Source organism: Hippopotamus amphibius, chromosome 14 (genome assembly GCF_030028045.1).
Source record: "Hippopotamus amphibius kiboko isolate mHipAmp2 chromosome 14, mHipAmp2.hap2, whole genome shotgun sequence".
In the NCBI taxonomy this organism is placed as follows: Eukaryota; Metazoa; Chordata; class Mammalia; order Artiodactyla; family Hippopotamidae; genus Hippopotamus; species Hippopotamus amphibius.
In genome coordinates, this window is record NC_080199.1 from 56,288,014 (window position 1) to 56,305,369 (window position 17,356).

Here is a 17,356-nt window from a genome sequence, read left to right on the forward strand (position 1 = left end):
TGTTTGGGACAAATCATTGTCTTGAGTAAATAATTAATTGGGAAGTACAGGAAAAGTATATTGGTTTCATTTGAAAAAAATAATTTTTTTTCCTTCCATGTGTAAAAGAAAATGTAACTCATGTTTCACTGTTAGCTCTGGGAATTACATGAATTAAATTTGATCATTTACCCAACATTTTTGAGAAAAGGATTGCATTGGTAGTATACATTACAACACATATGTTCATTTTCAAAAATTGTCAGGCTTCAAAATTTCCTTTTTCTTTAAATATGGATTTCTTACATTCAAATTATGAGTATCAATGACCTTTAATTATGGTACGCATCTATTTTTTATTATTTGCTATCTGAAATGGGAGATCAAGACATCTATCTGTGGCAGGTTCCTTCTACATACTAAATTCCAAGGAAATGAACAGAAAATGGTAAAAGAATAGGTAAACACAATGTAATATTTTCAGTTCCACTGATTAAACATGTATGAAATTATTTTACGTCATGAGTGTATAGGGACTTGCCTATTTTTATAACTTTACCAATAGCTCTTTTTAATCTGGACTTTTTGCCAACAGTTAAAACTGCACCTCGGTCTCCAGATGGCCGGACAAGTCGTTCCCAAACTGACTCTGGTTCTGGTCCAGCTGTGGCAGCCAGCAAAGAAAACCTCCCTGTGCTCAATACCAGAATAATCTGCCCAGGTAGTACTGATTCTGAAACATGGTGTACTTATATTTCTGTGAAAATGTATAAGTACTCATTGTCCTGACCTATAGACATGTGTTCTTAAAGATAAATGTTCCTTTAAGAGAATGTTCTTGGACAACCAAAGTCCAGATCCTTAGGCTTAAGTGTGTTTAAGAATTGCCTAGGAAGTATTAAAGCACATGTTCCTGGACTCTGCCATGAGAAATTGTGATTGAGTAGTTCTAGAGTGGAGCCCAGGAATCTGCATTTAAGTACTTATGGCAAATTTGATCTTATATTTTACTACCTTTTATGTATCTCCATAGCCTTCCCTGGAAAAAGGCTTGGGATTAGGACTTGTGTGGAAGGGATGGGAGGTAAATGTAGATGTCTCAGAGGTCTCCTTAAATACCATTTGTTTGACTTAGTGAAAATTTTCCAGATTCATTCCAGAGTAGATTGGAACCCAAATTACACCCTGAAAATCAGTTTTGCCTACAAATTATTTTTAAGATGAATCATAATTCAATAATAATAGTTGGCAACTTTATTATCCCACTTTCAGTAATGAATAGAACTAGACAGAGATCAACAAGGAAATAGAAAACTTGAAAAACACATCAGACAAGTATAGCTAATGTGTCTACAGAGCACTCCACCTAACGATAGCAGAATATACTTTCTTCTCAAGCGCATATGGAAAATTCTCCAGGATAGACCATATATTAGGCCATAAAACAGTGCTAAATAAATGTAGAGGGACTTCCCTGGTGACACAGTGGTTAAGACTCAGAGCTCCCAATGCAGGGGGCCTGGGTTCAATCCCACATGCATGGCACAACTGAGAGTTCACATGCCACAACTAAGGAGCCTGTGAGCCACAACTGAGGAGCCCATGTGTCGCAACTAAGGAGCCTGCTTGCTGCAACTAAGACCCAGCACAACCAAATAAATTAATTAATTAAATATTTTAAATAATAAATAAATAAATTTAGGAGGATTGAAATCATGCAAAGTATGATCTCTAACCACAGTGGAATGAAATTAAAAATCAATAACAGAGGGAAATTTGGGAAATGCACAAATATGTGGAAATATGTGGGTCAAAGAAAAAAATCACAAGAGATTTTTAAAAATACTTTGATATGAATGAAAACAAAAATACATTATACCAAAATTTATTTGATGCAGCTAAAGTAGAGCTAGAGTGAAATGTATTAAATATCTATATTAAAAAAGTAGAATGATTACAAAAACCTAACTCTCCACTTTAATAAACTAGAAAAATAAGAGCAAACAAACCCAAAACAAACAGTAGGAAGGAAATAATAAAGATTTGGGTGGAAATAAGTGAAATAAAGAATAGAAAACAATACAGGAAATCAATAAAACCAAAAGTTGGTTCTGTGAAGTTTAACAAAATTGATAAGCCTTTACCTAGACTCACCCAGGAAATAAGAGAGAAGATTCAAATTCCTGAAATTAGTAATGAAAGAGAAGCCATCGCTATGGACCTTACAGAAATAGAAAGAATTGGATGGAAAAACTATAAAATATTGCATGCCAACAAATTAGATAACTTAGATGAAATGGACAAACTCCTAGAAACAAGCAAACTACTGAAATTGATTCAAGAAGAAATAGAAAATCTAGTTGGACCTATGACAAGTAAAGAGATTGAATTAGTAATCAAATAACTTCTTCCAAAGAAAAGCCCAGGCCCAAATTGCTTCACTAGTGAATTCTACCAAATGTTTAAAGCAGAATTAACACACCAGTCCCTGACAAACTCTTCCAAAAACTAGAAAAAGAAAGAACACTTTTGTAAACTTTTATTTATTTCTTATTAAAATATAGTTGATTTACAATATCATGTAAGTTTCTGGTGTACAGCACAGCAATTCAGTTTTATATATTTTTTTTCTTTTTCAGATTCTTTTCCCTTATAGGTTAGTACATAATATTGAGTATAGTTTCTGGTGCTATACAGTAGATCCTTGTTGGTTATTTACTTTATGCATAGTAGTTTGTGTATGTTAATCTCAGCCTCCTAATGTATTCCTCCCCCACCTCCCTTTCCCCTTTGGTAACCATAAGTTTGTTTTCTTTGTCTGTGATGAGTCTCTTTCTGTTTTGGAAATAAGATCATTTGTGTCTTTTTTTCTTTTTTTTTTTTGAAAGAACACTTTCTAGCTCATTCTATGAGGCCAGTATTACCCTGACACCAAAACCAGTCAAAGACATCATAGGAAAGCTAAAAGCCAATATCCTTGATGAATATCAACACAAAAATCCTCAGCAAAATCCTAACTGAATCCAAAAACTTATAAAAAGAATTATACACCATGATCAAGTGGATAGTATCCTAGTAATGCAGAATTGATTCAACATATGAAAATTAATCAATGTGATATACCATCTTAATAGAATAAGGAACAAAAACTGTACAATCATCTCAATAAATACAGAAAGGGCATTTTTAAAAAATTTGACACCCTCTGGTGGTAATACCACTCAACAAACTAGGAATAGAAAGAAATTTCTTCAGCCTGATGAGGGCGTCTGTGAAAAATCTACAGCCAACCTCATATTTAATGGTGAAAAGCTGAAATTTTTCTCCCTAATATTAGGAACAAAATGAGGATGTCCATACTGGGCTTTCTATTCAACATCATTGGAGGTTCTAGCTTGGGCAATTAGGCAAAATAAAAAGAATTAAAGGCATTCAAATTGGAAAGGAGAAAGCAAAACTGTATCTCTTCACACACTGACCTTGTATATAAAAAATCCTAAGGAATACACACACACGCACACACACGCACACATACATGCACACATACCCAATTAGAGCTAATAAACAAGAACAACAAGGTTGCAGGATAAAATAGCAATATACAAAAAGTAATTGTATTTCTGTACACTAATAATGAACAATCTGAAGATCTTAATAATTTCCAATAGCATCCAAAATAACCAAAAAATTGAGTAATTTAACCAAGAAGGTGAACTATTTGAACACTGAAAACTACAAAACATTGCTGAAAGAAACTTTAAAAGACACAACTAAATTGAAAGACATTTGTGTTCATGGATCAGAGGACTTAATATTATTAAGATGGGAGCTCTCCTCAAATTGAGCTAAAGATTCCACACAAACCCTATCAAAATCACAATTGCCTTTTTTGAAGAAATTGATAAGCTGATCTTAAAAGTCATATGGAAATGCAAAGAACTCAGGATAGCTGAAAAGCCTTGAAAAGGAAAAACAAAGCTGAAGGAAACATACTTTCTGATTTCAAAATTTCCTCCAAAGCTACAATAATCAAAACTGCATAGTACTAGCATGAAAGTAGTCATATAGATCAATAGAACTGAGGGTCCAGAAATAAACCCCTACATTTATGGTCAGTTGATTTTCAACAAATGTGCTAAGACAATTATTTAATGGGGAAAGAATAGTCTTTTCAGTCAGTGGTACTGGGACAACTAGATCTTTCTTTTTTTTTTTTTAATTAATTTTATTTATTTATTTATTATTTTTGGGGGGGTACACCAAGTTCAATCATCTGTTTTTATACACATATCCCCGTATTCCCTTCCTCCCTCGACTCCCCCCCACCCTCCCTCAAGTCCCCCCCACCCTCCTCGTCCCAGTCCTCTAAGGCATCATCCATCCTCGAGTTGAACTCCCTTTGTTATACAACAACTTCCCACTGGCTATCTATTTTACAGTTTGTAGTATATATATGTCTGTGCTACTCTCTCACTTCGTCTCAGCTTCCCCTTCACCCCCCGCCCCCTCCCAAACTTCAAGTTCTCCAGTCCATTCTCTGCATCTGCATCCTTGTTCTTGTCACTGAGTTCATCAGTACCATTTTTAGATTCCATATATGTGAGTTAGCATACAATATTTGTCTTTCTCTTTCTGACTTACTTCACTCTGTATGACAGACTCTAGGTCTACCCACCTCATGACATATAGCTCCATCTCATCCCTTTTTATAGCTGAGTAATATTCCATTGTATATATATGCCACATCTTCTTTATCCATTCGTTTGTTGATGGGCATTTAGGTTGCTTCCATGTCCTGGCTATCGTAAATAGTGCTGCAGTAAACATGGTACATGTTTCTTTTGGGATTATGGTTTTCTTTGGGTATATGCCCAGTAGTGGGATTACTGGATCATATGGTAGTTCTATTTGTAGTTTTTTAAGGAACCTCCAAATTGTTTTCCATAGTGGCTGTACCAACTTCCATTCCCACCAACAGTGCGGGAGAGTTCCCTTTTCTCCACACCCTCTCCAACATTTGTGGTTTCCAGATTTTGTGATGATGGCCATTCTGATCGGTGTGAGGTGATACCTCATTGTGGCTTTGACTTGCATTTCTCTGATGATGAGTGATGTTGAGCATCTTTTCATGTGTGTGTTGGCCATCTGTATGTCTTCTTTGGAGAAATGTCTATTTAGGTCTTCTGCCCATTTGTGGATTGGGTTATTTGCTTTTTTGGTATGAAGCTGCATGAGCTGCTTGTATATTTTGGAGGTTAATCCTTTGTCCGTTGTTTCATAGGCAACTATTTTTTCCCATTCTGAGGGTTGCCTTTTAGTCTTGTTTATGGTTTCTTTCACTGTGCAAAAGCTTTTAAGTTTCATGAGGTGGGACAACTAGATCTTAACATACAAAAAATTATGATGGACCCCTTCCTCACAACATATATAAAAATTAACTCATTATGGATAAAAGATTAAAATGTAAGAGCTAAAAATATGAAACTATAAAATGAAAAAGACATAAATGTTCATAATCTTGGATTAGGCAATAGTTTCTTAGACATGTCTCCAAAAACACAAACAACAAAAGAAAAAAAAGATAAATTGGACTTCATTAAAATTAAAGATTTTTGTGTTTCAAAGGGCACCATTAAGAAAGTGAGATGACAGTCCACAGGATGGGAGAAAATAGTTGCAAGTAATATATCTGATAAAGGACTGGTGTCCAAGATATATAGATAAATCTTAAAAATTCAACAATAGAAAGATATATCCCAATTTAAAAATGGGCAGAGGATCTGAGTAGACATTTTTCCTAAAAGTTATACAAACGTCCAATAAGCACATGAAAAGGTGCTCAACATCATTACTCATCAGGGAAATGCAAGTCAAATCCATAAGGAGATACCACTTTACCCTACTGGAATGGCTATCAAAAAAAAACAGATAATAACAAATATTGGCAAGGACATGGAGAGATTGGAACTTTCATACATTGCTGGTTAGAATGTAAAATGGTGCAGCCATTTCAAAAAACAGTTTAGCAGTTCCTCAAAGGGTTAAACACAGAGTTAACATATAATCCAGAAATTCTACTACTACATATATACCCATAAGAACTGAAAATATACCTCTACACAAGAACTAGTACATGACTGTTTATAGCAATACTCTTTATAGTAGCAAAAAAGTGGAAACAACCCAAATATTTACCAGTTGATGAATGGAGAAACAACATGTGATATATCCATACAATGGAATATTAGTCAACCATTAAAAAGGATGAAACACTGATATGTGCTACAACATACCCTTGAAAACATTATGCCAAGTGAAAGAAGCTCAACACAAAAAGGCATATATTATATGATTCCATATACACGAAATGTCCAGAATAGTCAAATCCACAGAGAAATAAAATAGTTTAGTGGTTTCCAGAATCTGAGAACAGGGGGCAATGGGAAGAATGGAAAAATGACTGCTAATGGGTAGGGGTTTCTTTTGGGGGTAGCAAGAAGTTCTCAGTTAGATAGTAGTGATCATTGCACAACTTTGTGTATATACTACAAACAACTGAATTATGTATTTTAAAGGTGTGAATTTCATGGTATGTGAATTATCTTAAAGAAAATATTTTAAAAAAGAGATAAGTCCAGAACACATTTGGTTCTGGAAAGGCTTCCATGGCCAGAGGTCATATCTCTCCTCAAACCTGGAACCCTGGGATGAACCCTTCTGGGCTGAAGTGGCTAAATATGGCTAACCTTAAAACATTTTAGAAAATACTATACTTAGGGGGCATCTGAAATATGACTCTTCACCTCTTTAAACTGTTCATTTCTCTCACCAGAATGGTGATTTTGTTCATTTATTTACTTATTTAGACATAAAGGGAACTGGCATAGCAGAGTATACCATTGCATATTCAAAACTATGAAATTAACTGACAATAAAATTCATCCTGATTATTTGATAATCAGCTAAACTTTGTAGCTAGCATAATGAACATCTTCTAAGAGGAACACATTGTTGAAGAAAGGAATGTTTGCTACGGAAAGGACTTTCCCCCTAATTTCCTAGTGTTTCTCAATTGGGTGACATTCTTCTTCACTATTTTTTCCATTTTGTCTGTCTGTTCCTTTGAGTCCCTATTCTCTTGTCTTCTCTCCAGACTTCTGTGCTTCTAGCCTTAATATTCAGTTTGGTAGATCATAAAATTCATTAGCTTTGAATACTGCAACTAATTAGTGGGAAACTAGTTTTTGAAAATAAATTGAAGTTTTGCATATTTAGAGGTAAGATAAATGCTTCATTTTTATGTTGAATACTGTATTCTTCTAAAATTCATTAAGTACCTGTGTTTAATATTTTACTACTTATTCTGGACACCAGTGTTGAATTTTCACGTTAGTATGTCAACACTTTTAACTTGAGTATTATTATCTATGTTTTGAGAGTATGGAAGTGATAACTATCACATTCTGGATAATTTAGCCTTTATTGTAAATTCCTTACAGACGTACTACCTTATTTGCTGATAAAAAGGAAGTAATACTTACGTGTTAAAGTTACAGAATTGCTGATGATAAATGAGAAATTGTCACAAAGAGACTCCTATTTAGGTCCTCACCCGCTTCTTTTTTTCTTCCCCCCGAAGCTTCGTTTTTTTTTTTTTTAATTAAGTAATTAATTTATTGGCTGCGTTGGGTCTTCACTGCTGCACACGGATTTTCTCTAGTTGCAGAGAGTGGGGACTACTCTTCATTGTGGTGCAGGGGCTCCTCATTGTGGTGGCTTCTCTTGTTGTGGAGCACAGGCTCTATGTGCGTGGGCTTCAGTAGTTGTGGCACATGGGTTCAATAGTTGTGGCTCACGGGATCTAGAGCACAGGCTCAATAGTTATGGCGCACGGGCTTAGTTGCTCCGTGGCATGTGGGATCTTCCTGGAGCAGGGATCGAACCCGTGTCCCCTGCATTGGCAAGTGGATTCTTAACCACTGTGCCACCTAGGAAGTCCCAACATGCTTCATTTTTTATAACAACGTATAGATCTCAAGAAGCATCAGAAACCTTGTATTTACCAATGTCATAGTTCTTAGTTTTGATTAATGAGAAGAACAGACACTGGAAGCCATGCTTTGGGAGCAAGGTGTTTGAGATTAGGTCTAAAAACAGGGGACCGGCTCTTTCTGTTTTTCTTTTAACATGTGATCCTGTATTTTTTTTCCGGCCAGGTTTAAGAGCGGGACTAGCTGCCTCAATTGCTGGAAGTTCTATTATCAACAAAATGTTACTAGCGAATATTGATCCTTTTGGTGCAACGCCATTTATTGACCCAGATCCAGACTCAGTGTAAGAAAATACTTTTGCGTGTATTTCGTTTTGGCTTTCCTTGTTTCTGTTTTATACGAATGGTAACATTTTAAATGCATTACAATAAATATAGTTACACAGCCAAAAAGGATCACATTGACCCATTTGAAATACAGTGGTTTTCATGATCTGAGGTAGGTCCCTTCCAGCCTGTGGTCTCGGATAACAACCCAATGGCGAAGTGAGTCACAGCTCTATACACTTTGCCCTGGAATATTTTCATACTCATATTTTGGCTCTTCCTTTCACCTCATTTTTTCTCAGTCTTGCCAATTCTGCCATCTTTCCACATTCAGCAGCTAGGTTTACTTATTTCAGGAAGCTTGTGGCCACATTGATCCCTTCCCTTCTTAAAACCCCTTAAAAATTGGCTGTTCAATATGTACTTCTCTTTACTTCCATATTTAATTTTGCTTTTGTTGTATCTCATTTCTCTAATGACACTCCTGAAGGTCAGTACTATACTCCTCGGTACTTTGCAGAGCACCTAGAAGAAGGGACTCAATCTAGTTGTCTTCTGCTCAGTAAATATTCAATACAAGTACAAAGTGTGGAAGAGACTTTCTCATCAAAAAAGAGGAGTATTGACATCTGACTGCAAGCCCCTCCCATTTGTGTGTGTAGTGAGGGGCTTATGTAGGAGGTAGAAGAACTAAGATTTCATCACAATTAATAGAAAAGCATTACCATGACTCTGGCTCTGCTTTGCCCTGCTGTCCTCCCTTTATATTACATGTACTGAAAATTACAGACATGTACTGGGTTGGTGTGCATGGCATGTGAATAGGAAATGATTCCTAATAAACTTTCCTCTCTTCTATAAGAAACGGAAGCTTAAGTGGTGTTAAGTGCTATTTTGTGTGCAAGCTGTAATTATTGTTATGAACCTGAAATTGACTTTTATGTACTTTTCCTTGTTATAGAGATGGCTATTCAGAAAAATGTGTCATGAACAATTACTTTGGGATTGGATTAGATGCAAAAATTTCATTAGAATTTAATAATAAGAGAGAGGAGCACCCTGAAAAATGCAGGTAATTTTGGTAATGGAAATAATGTAATTACACGAAGGCAATTTTACTCTAATTTCATTTGTTCCCTCTTTTGCTCGCTCTGCCTTTAAAGAGTAAATAAGTAATAGTTACTGAAATTCTCTGCCAACATTTATTTTTAGGAGCCGAACAAAAAACTTGATGTGGTATGGAGTCCTGGGAACCCGGGAGTTATTACAGAGATCATACAAGAATTTGGAACAGAGGGTTCAACTTGAGGTAGGTTCTTTTTGAAGTAAAGACATTTCAGATGATCTTACTTACAATAAAAAAAAAAAAAGATTTGTTTGTGCAGCTAATTTGGTCTCAATTTCTCTTACATTTGTTTAAACACTTGAGGGGAAAAAAATGAAAGTGGTTATCAACTTTACACTAAAGGAGGTATAGGGTATAGACGCTGGATATGAGTGACACACTTAATTACCATTGTCACTAGATCCGATTTTGGACGTTCCTGTGCAGTCAAGGTGCTCTGTGAAATGGTGGGGCCATGGGAGTATGTATATGGGACAGCATTTTTTTTTTTAAGATTTTTTTGATGTGAACCATTTTAAAAATCTTTATGGAGTTTGTTACAATATTGCTTCAGTTTTTTATGTTTCGGTTTTTTGGCCCAGAGGCATGTGGGATCTTAGCTCCCTGACCAGGGATCAAACCCATACCCCTTGCGGTGGAAGGCAAGGTCTTAACCACTGGAATGCCAAGGAAGTCCCCAGGATAGCATTTTAAACAGATTTTCCCACTTATGTTTTCCAAATTCTGACCCAATTCTATAATGCCTGAAGTTTCACAAATCCCTGAAAATATCATAGTAAATAGACCCTTTTAATTTAAATGTACTTTTTGTTACAATTATCTCTAACCAGTTAGTAAAATGAAAAGAAATTTTGAGCATTTAAATTTTATAGTATTTTTTAACTAATTTAAGTAGTAAATTAAGGACAGCAAAAGTTACTTAATCTCCTCTGGTAATAGGAAGAAGAAGATTGGGGACATGACTCTGAAAAGTCTACTAATTTCTTAGAATATTATTTTCTTTCACCTTTGATGCAGGGCTCACTGTTTATGCTGATAGGCATGTCTTTCCTATCCTTTCCTATTATATCTTTTTATAACTGGGTATTTTAAATTGAAGTATAGACTGCATACAGAAATGTGTGCAAATCTTAGCTCGACAGCTCAATGAATTAAACAGAACGTTTTTATTTTAGGTGTTAATAGTGGAATGTGGACTAAAGAGGTGCCTGGCTCATTCATTACCAAGTAAATGTCCTAGTAAAGATAAGCCTATTCTGCCTTCTACTCTAGCGCATAATTACATGATCAGTTGGTTTGGTTTATCATTGCTTGTAAAATTAAGATAGATGTTACTGGCTGGAAAGGTGCCAAACGAGGAAGGCTCACCCTCAGTAAACGCTATCTTTGGCAGCCCCATCCGTTGCTCAACTTGGGTTCTTGCCTGTGGATTGTACTGTAATTATTCATTTCCTCTCTTCGTGTCCCCTAGTCAGCCACACCCTCCTTAAGGACCAGTAGGAAGTTGTGTTCACCTTTGTTATCCCTGTTGTCTTGCACGGTTCCTGGCCCTGACTTGAGAGGGAAACGGGCAAATGATCATTTTGCCATAATGTGTTAAGTGCTGTGATCAAGCCCCATAGCTGGGCATCTTTAAGACCTGGGGAACTATCTGGAATCAGAATGACTGGATTGCCTTTATTTCTGGAAGAGCCTTCAGCTCTTCACAAGTACTATTTCTGTCTGTTTTTATTGGTGGTCCAAATTCTGAACAATATCCTACACAGCTGCTTTGTAATCTCAGTTTAGCAGAGGTTCTTAACACTTTTTAAGCTGTGGGCCCCTTTGGCATGCTAGTGAAACTATGGACCCCTTCTCAGAATATTATTTTTTAAGCATTAGTTAAATACATATTATATACATACAAAAGAAAATAATATTGAAATAAATTAAAGAAATATTCTTTACAGTGTTATAGGGTAATATATGTGTTTCTTCATTGCCGCATCAAATGACAAACATCTAAAGGCATGTATAATAAGTACCATACTTTGGAAGTAATGATGAACATAAATGAAATTAGAAGACCTGAAACATCTGTGATATAATAGAAAGCATCTGTTTCTATTGGTGTTGAAGTCACGGGTATAGCTAATATGTGGTTTGTTGTCTACACTTGTAATTGAGTGCAATGCTAAATTTCAGAGGTTGCGGACCATAAGAGATACGTTTTTACCATTCCAGTTAACAGACCCCTGAATCTATCTGAATCTGTCCACAGATAAGCATTTAACATTTAACATAGAAGTTTATGTTGAATGATTAAAAGGAAAGTAAATTTAGTAAAACAAAATAATGAAAGCATTTTAATATACACAAAAGTAAAGTAGAAAAATTAGAGAAATCTTTACCAGAATGAAAAATAAACAAACTACTACTAGTCCTCCTGCTACTCCTACTAGACTACTACTAGTCCTCCTGCTACTCCTGAGGATTATGGAAGGTCCATTGTTTAAAAATTCATTTCCCTGATGCTGGATCACTTAGGATAAAGGTAGAGAAGAGAGACCCAAGACTCACAAAATTCGGTCTAGAAAGATCCCTTTCACCAAGTGCCAGTCGTTGGCAAAAAAAAACTCTTAACATTTTGCTCATAAGTTTTCTTTTCCCTGTAGTGTTGTATAGAAGAAGTCATGTCTTGACTTTGAATTTGTGCAGAACAAAGACTTAGTTTCTCCATCTGCAAAATGGACAAAACAGTGCTTTTGTGCAGAATCATAATTGATTGAGCTAATGTACAAGAAATCGCAGTTTAAACTGAAAAGAATTACGCAAATATAAACTCTGTTTCTCAAGCCACATAAACTGTGAATTTGATAAATACCAAAGTTTTAGAACCTTTGAGTGAGATTTATAATCCTCTCTGCAATCATGGGAATGCCAGAAATGTAGAATAACATTGTAACATCAAATGTTGCTAGTTTTAGAGTAGAAACATCTTTGACCTACCCGTGAAAAATGTTGCTAAGATTCAAATTTTTTTCTTAAGGATGATGTTTTTGTCCAAATATACCTAATTTACATGCATCAAGAAGCTTGTTCTATTTTTTACGTGAAATGATCAAATACTGTTTTGAGTCCTTTAAATACTAAGGCACATGAAGGAAAAAAACAGTGTTCTCCTGTAATCTATAATAAAATACATGATAACAAACAGCTGTTCAATTCACATTTTTTGTAATTTCACATGTTTCCATAACCTCATAACAGCTGTTTCCATAATTTGTTAAATTTTATTTATTATATAATAGTAATTTCTATCTTTGTTTAGTTCATTCAATAATAATTATTATAGCTACATTTTAAGTCATGTTATTGAAGTTTCCTGAATGCTTTCTGCATATCACTTTTAATCCTTAAATTTCATGAGGTAGTTATTATCATTCTTTATGAGGCAGGTATTATTATTTATTTCTGAAGCATGAAGTCATTTGCCTAAGATCAAAGCAGTTGATAATTGGAGAGGCCAAAATTTCAACTGCAGTGTTTTTTCCCTATAAAACATTAATTTGTAATTATGACTGAAGAAAGACATTTACTGACTCCCTACTACGTGTTTTAGATACTTTCCTGTCCCTTACCTTATTGGCCACACTATGGACTAGGTATTATTAGCCCATTTTACAGATGAGCAAAATGAAGCTCTGAAAGTTTAAGGCACTTGCCCAAATAAGTGACAGAATTCAAAACATGCCCACTATCTTCCCACTGTACCACACTGCCTAGTGAAAGGAACAGAAAAAGCAGACACTAATCAGAAAAAAAGTGTAACTGCAGTTTTAAAGCATTTTGTAGCATCATGAAACACAGGTGGAAATGTGGGGAGAGAGAGAAGATTATAAAAGAATGTAACAGTCCTGAAGTTACTCCCGAATATGAGAGAAACCGTTGAGTTAGGTGACCTTAATTTATTGAAACTGTACTGCTCATATTTTCCCTATGAGACTCTATGAAATGGATATTAAACTCTTAACCCCGGGTGTTTCGCCTAATGCGTATATGTTAAATTACGCAAGGTATACGGAACTTATGACAATTTTCGTCTTTTTCCATATTAGGCTTTCAAATAGTGTATCCGTTTATAAAATCTTTAAGGACTGCTCTGAATTTTTTTTAAGTTCACGGAGATAGCATTTTTTCCATTTTCTTTGTTAGTCATATGACTTTTTTCTAAAACACAGAAAGATATTTGTTCAACTTACTGGTTTCTGAAAAAAGTTTATTACTCAACTAAACACTTTATATTCACTCATTTAACAAATACACATTGAGGACCAGCTTTGTGCCAGGAATGGCCCTAGGTGCCTAGATGCAGTGTCGACCTTTGAATGTGCTTTCGTGTAAAAGAAAAGAAAGGAATTGTAAAAACACCTGTAGGGGTTAGCATTAGGAAGTATTCTCAGTTATTTGAAATGGTTGAAAAGTGAGTTCAAACCAGATTCTCATTTGTTCTAAAGGTTGACGATAATTTTCATTTGACATTAAAATGCAATTTTTATAAAATTATGTTAATTATTTTTTAATTTGAGAATTATATATTGAAACTATAGCATCTGTTTTAAGTATGACATCTGCAGAACTCTCTCCTTTTAAAAACAAAGGCTTAAACCTTCTATTTGGTAATAATTTATTTGCAAGTCATATATAATTACTTGGCCAGCTATGTGATGTTGTATGTTTTTTTCATTTAAGTGGTAATTCATTTTCATTTAAGTGATTAACTAGAAAGCATGGAATGTAAAGCGCTTTCTGACATACATGTTTTTTCCATTAAAAGCTCAGTTTTGAGTTTAGCCAGTCACCAGTTAGCTGCAGAGCACAACCAAACCAACTACCAGAGATTGTGAGAGGTGCTAGGTGAGATGGTTAGGAGCCAGAGTTTACCCTCACAGAGCCTGTTTTCAATGCTTAAAATAAGAATAAATATGACTATAATGCAATTAAGCATATCATAAATGACCTGGGAAAGACTCATGCAAAGTATTGCCTGATTTTATAGGAAAGAAGAGATAAAACATTTGTTTTCTTTTTCTTTTTTTTTAATCTATAATTGACATACAACATTATGTTAGTTTTCAGGTATACAACATAATGATTCAGTATTTGTAAGTATATTACAAAATGATCACCGCAATAAGTCTAGTTAATAAATATCACCATACATAGTTACAGAATTTTTTTCTTGTGTTGAGAACTTTTAAGATCCATTTTCTTAGCAACCTTCAAATATTCAACAGAGTATTGTTAACTATAGTTGCCATGCTGTACGTTACATTTCCATGGCTGATTTATCTTATAACTAGAAGTTTGTACCTTTTGATCCCCTTCACCCATTTTGCCCACCCCTTCCCCCCTTGCCTCTGGCAACCATCAATCTGTTCTCTGTATCTATGAGCTTGATTTTGTGTGTTTGTTTTGATTCCACGTATATGTGAGAGCATACAGTATTTGTCTTTTTCTGTCTAACTTCTTTCACTTAGCATAATGCCCTCCAGCCATCCATGTTGTTGTAAATGGCAAGATTTCCTTGTTTTTCACAGTTGAATAACAGTTCATTATATTTATGTATACATATACACACATATATATGTATCTCACATTTTTTTAATCCATTCTTCCATCAGTGGACACTTAGGTTGTTTTGCAAAACATTTTTTTCACTTTGGTTTTCTCTAACGACTTTGGCTATAATTATTTACCCTTTTAAAATTTTTTAATTAAAAAATAAGATAAATTAAAATTTTTAAATAAAAAAATAAGATAGGGACATATTTACAGGAAAGCAAACATTACCAACGCACTTTCCTCCATCGTCCTTTGTCTTTGGTGTTCTAGGGTCTTCCAGACTTGTGGCTTTGCTCTTTTTATCTGACCTCTAAGCTTTTGACCTTACAGTGTGATGGGCAGTATATTCCTCTCCCCAGTCTGCAAGGAATAGCGGTGTTGAACATTCCCAGCTATGCCGGAGGCACTAACTTTTGGGGTGGAACTAAAGAAGATGATGTAAGTATTTCCTTGCTCTTTCTAGAAGATGCCCACATTCCTGGCTCGTGGTCCCTTCCTCCATCTTCAAAGCCAGCAAAGGAGGTTGAGTCCTTGTCATGTTGCGTCACTCTGATCTCCTCTTCTGCCTCCCTCTTCCGCTTGTAATAACCTTTGTGATTACATTGGGCCCACCCAGATCATCCAGGATAATCTCCCTAGCTCAAGGTCCCTAATTTAATCACGTCTGCAAAGTCTCTTTTGCCATATAAGGTAACATTCACAGGTTCCAGGGATTAGGACACAGACATTTTGGAGGGCAGGGAGGGGGGGATATTATTTTGCCTACCAAAATACCTTTCTGTACCTTTAATTTTCCAAATTTATATTATTATTATTTTAGTTTTTAGAATTGTCAAAGGGCTCATTTGGCCATTGAGGTTTAGGGCTATTTTTGTTTTCTTTTTATACTTTGCTGTGTTGAAAAAGAAAAAAACACAACCTAAGAAATGCAGTTGTTCTAAGGATAATGAGATAAGAGAGAAGCCACAATTATTAAAGTATATATAACAATAAAAATGAAAAGTTTGCCATGATCTTTGAAGAGTCACGTACATTGAATGATAAGCCTTTGATTTGAAGCTTAAGATGTAATGGTTCCCACTGAACCAATTTCTCAGGGCTCTTAAATGTGCAGCCAGGGGTTAAAGTATAAAATAAATTGGAAAGTATTTGTAATTCATAATGCTAATACATTCCAATCCCATTGGAGTATAAAATTTCAAATTAGCCACCAATTATTTGTCAGCCCATCATCACTCCTAAATATTTTGAGAAGAAATCAGTGAGGTTAAGATAAATAAGGCTGACATTTCTTGAACACCTGCTAGGTAGGCAGACAGTGTTCTGAGAGCTTCACACTCATAACTGAATACCCCCAATTTTTAATCTAAATTTTATCAATGAAGAAACTGACACAAAGTTCATATAGTTCATAAGTAGAAGAGACAGGGTTTAAAACCAGGCAATCTGATAACAATAAGTTCCCAAATTTGTGTCCTGATACTTTCAATAAAGGTTTTAATTATGATACTACTTTATACTTGAATATTTTTTCAGAGGCATAATTATTTATGATATAGTAAAAGAGGGCATAAAAGGAAGAAAGTAATACAGCTGAAATTTAAAATTTTTAGGTTATTTTTGTGAAAATGCGTTTGACATCAAAGCAAAGTAAGCCCATGTGTTTTCATCCACTGAGACTTCTTTTTTTTAAATAAATTTATTTATTTACTTATTTTATTTATTTACTGGCTGCGTTGGGTCTTCTTTGCTGCACAGGAGCTTTCTCTAGTTGCTGAGAGGGGGGCTACTCTTCATTGTGGTGCGTGGGCTCCTCATTGTAGTGGTTTCTCTTGTTGCAGAGTACGGGCTCTAGGTGCATGGGCTTCAATAGTTGCGGCACACAGGCTCAATAGTTGTGGCTCACGGGCTCTAGAGCACAGGCTCAGTAGTTGTGGCGCATGGGCTTAGTTGCTCCGTGGCATGTGGAATCTTCCCAGAGCAGGGCTCAAACCTGTGTCCCCTGTATTGGCAGGCGGATTCTTAACCACTGCACCACCTAAGAAGTCCCGAGATTTCTTTTCATGTTCTCAAATGCCCTAAAAAATTATTGTAAATATAAAGCACATACACATATCGCAGCACCTTGAAAGATTTCCCCTAGAACATGTCAAGTGAACTGGACCATAATTTGCACATTCATTAGCTTTAACTTTATGAAATCTGCATCACCTTTTGAAATTTTAAAGTTTCCTAAAATTGCATGCATCATTTTATCAAGATATCTGAGTTATGTATGAACAATATTTAATACATCTTATACCAAGATGAATTATTTGGGAAAAGATTAA

At 35.2% G+C, this 17,356-nt stretch overlaps 1 protein-coding gene across 13 annotated transcripts in view; it reads left to right on the forward strand.

Moving 5' to 3' along the window:
• DGKH (diacylglycerol kinase eta) overlaps positions 1-17,356 on the forward strand; it is a 182,611-nt gene that overhangs the window by 144,506 nt on the left and 20,749 nt on the right. For 11 of the 13 annotated variants that reach the window (XR_009049070.1, XM_057707879.1, XM_057707880.1 and 8 more), the window contains 5 exons: positions 575-700; positions 8,196-8,313; positions 9,258-9,368; positions 9,509-9,605; positions 15,297-15,464. Coding sequence is in view for 12 of the 13 variants with exons in the window: in XM_057707879.1 (XP_057563862.1) it covers positions 575-700; positions 8,196-8,313; positions 9,258-9,368; positions 9,509-9,605; positions 15,297-15,464 (620 nt within the window). In the remaining variant the exon portion in view is untranslated. The remainder of the gene's footprint in view (positions 1-574; positions 701-8,195; positions 8,314-9,257; positions 9,369-9,508; positions 9,606-15,296; positions 15,465-17,356) is intronic. The other 2 variants (XM_057707877.1, XM_057707885.1) reach the window with 1 other exon arrangement.